Source organism: Fulmarus glacialis, unplaced genomic scaffold (assembly GCF_000690835.1).
Source record: "Fulmarus glacialis isolate BGI_N327 unplaced genomic scaffold, ASM69083v1 scaffold49572, whole genome shotgun sequence".
In the NCBI taxonomy this organism is placed as follows: domain Eukaryota; kingdom Metazoa; phylum Chordata; class Aves; order Procellariiformes; family Procellariidae; genus Fulmarus; species Fulmarus glacialis.
In genome coordinates, this window is record NW_009198108.1 from 1 (window position 1) to 2,546 (window position 2,546).

The window sequence follows — 2,546 nt, forward strand, 5'->3', positions numbered from 1 at the left end:
GCCAAGCCCGGGCACCAGCGATGGATCTCCCGGCTGTGGGGCTGGGAAGGAAAGCCATGGCCCTGGAGCAGAGGTGGTGGCACCAGCCCAGCAGCAGCATGCAGCGTCTCTCCTGCATGTCTTCCACCAGGCAAACGTGCTCCTCCTGGTCCCAGCAGCCAGGCTGGTGCCCAATTCCCTGCTGTCGGATGGTGGCACCCCACAGCCTCGGGGAGAACAGGGGTCTACTGTTTGTCTGAAGGGGGACAGGGCCTGTGCAGGGCATCCCAGCCGGGGTCCTGCTGTGCAAGCTGCCCTTGCAGGCACTGGCGCCCTGTGCTCCACAGGAGAGCTCGATCCCAGGAGGGCCGGCGGCCGGGGACGGTGCTGACGTGCGGGTGGCAGCTATACATGGCCCCCTTTGGAGAGATAAGCGATCAGCGCTACCACCACCCCGATGTACACTCCTGTGCCGATGGTTATGGAGAGCGCGGCGAGGAAGAGAGCTCGGCGGGAAGCTGAACTGGCCAGATGAAAATCTCCCTTGGAGACAGCCTTGCTGGTCTGGAAGGAGAAGAAATGCTCATTGCAGAAACCTGGCCTTTTAGCCTGCGTGCAGTCGTTTCACTACTGACTCAGCCCCCCTTCCCCGGCCACTGCATCCCATGAAGGCTGGGGACAGACAGCAAGGCGTCCATCAGTCTGGGAGGGCTCAGCACAGCAGTGCAACCTACACACATTTCCCTGTGGATTTTGCCTCCAAGGGAAGCGTGGGCTTTGGCTGTTTGTCTGAAAGCCCGAGCCATCTGGGTGCTCAGCCAGAGCTGTGAGCAAGCTGCTGGACCCTTGTAAGCCCAGGCAAATGGTCGCTGCACAGGGGCGATGGCTGCGTGGTACCAACTAGATACAAATATGCCCTATACATATATATAATGAGTACTGACTAGTCTCAGGGAGCTTACTCCAGACAGCACAGCCCCTTGGTCTGGCTGTGCTGCCACTTGATTTTGCCTGCATGGGGTTTTCAGTTGAAGCCTATTTGCCATAGAAGGGCTGATGGAGCCAGCGATGGAGGCAAATATGGGTGTTGGGTCTCTGGGCTGGCGACTTCCAGCTTCTCTGAGTGCTCAGGGCACATTCAGAGCTACTCTTAGTATTACCTACTATTTGTGTTCGAGTTGCCATGTGGAGATCAGGGCACCCACTGTGCATGGACACTGAATAAAGAGATGGTCCTTGCTTCAGCGAGTGAATGAAAGTGGTAGTTATAGCAAATGGAGCTAAATTTAAATTGCACAAAGTACATCATCATGTGGAGACTGCACCGTGCTACCCTGTACCATGTGGAAAAATGTGAAACCAGCCACTCCTCGGGGTCCTAATCCGTTAAAGCTTCCCCTGCCTCTCACCGCCTCTGTGCCAGGTACTTGTGTTATATACTTTTCCGTTTCTGTTTCTATCATCTTGATTTAACTTCTCAATGCCTCCCCCCCATCTATTCTTGGTACAGCAGCATCTATGCAAACGTAGAGTAAACTCCCTGGCTCTGCATGAATTATTCTGGGTCAACAGTGATGTAGGTAAGCCCAGGCTCTGGACTAAGCCCTCAAGAAGGCAGCAGCTCCTCTGAGCTGGTGCAGCCTGAGGGTCACCACCCTCTCCAGCCTCTGCCAGCCTGGTGTTGGCTCACCCGGCTTAGCCAATGCGTGTCAGAAACAAGTGCAATGGGGGAGCTGTAGTGTGATATGGAGACTAGGCTCCCTGTTGAGTCCAGTCTACAGAGCAGCCTGACTCCTGGGGCATGAGCTGCCTCAGACTGGGTCATGGTGTAGGACCTCCACACTACTGGAGAATGGGAGGGCAGGTGGGAAAATGCTGTTTTCCTGAGCCTGGGTAAAGGGTGAGAACTTGGGCAAGGGGCCAAGGGGAGCCCCAGTTCCCTAAATAAGACCTGAAAGACCCAAAGGAAAAGCCTGACCTCCAGTAACCCACACAAGAGCTGGAGGGCTTGCAACCCCACAGCAGTTGTGGAGACATCCAGGAGCCAGGAGCACCCTTTGCCTCAGCCCTCAGGGGTCTGGGCATGGCACAGAGACGAGCCTTAGAGCCAGAAAGGTGCCTGGTGCCCTCCGAGGGCTGCTGTGGCTTGCAGGGCCCTTGCTCCAGTGCCAGTGCACACAGGCAAGCAAAGGGATCTCTTACCCCTTGGGAGAAGTAGAAGGCAGCAATCCCCAGGGGCCAGAAGCAGCACAGCATGGAGAAAAGCGCCAAGCCCAGGTGGTCCCTGGGGGGAAGCATCAGGAAATGATCCTCACTTTCGCTGTCGCTGGAGGAGTCACTCTGCAAAACCAGATGGATTCAGCACATGCCCACCTCCCTGTGCCACCCTGCAGGCTACATCTCAGCCCCTCTCCTCCCAGCTCGTAATCTCTCCTGGCCCCATCACATATTCTCACATGTTTCCCACCTGAAAATTCAAGGAGTGAGTTTCAAAAATTTTTTAGCCTCCTCAGCCCGGTTTGATGAGAAAAAAATGTAGCTCAGCAAATTCAGGAGCATAGTGGATT

At 55.6% G+C, this 2,546-nt stretch overlaps 1 protein-coding gene across 1 annotated transcript; it reads right to left on the reverse strand.

Moving 5' to 3' along the window:
* Positions 1–384: 384 nt before the first annotated feature.
* LOC104073116 (synapse differentiation-inducing gene protein 1-like) lies at positions 385–2,319 on the reverse strand (the record flags this gene model as incomplete). Its single annotated transcript, XM_009572787.1, has 2 exons — positions 385–543; positions 2,182–2,319. Coding segments are annotated over 2 exons (297 nt in total), but the record flags the coding sequence as incomplete, so codon positions are not given.
* Between the last annotated feature and the right edge of the window lie 227 nt (positions 2,320–2,546).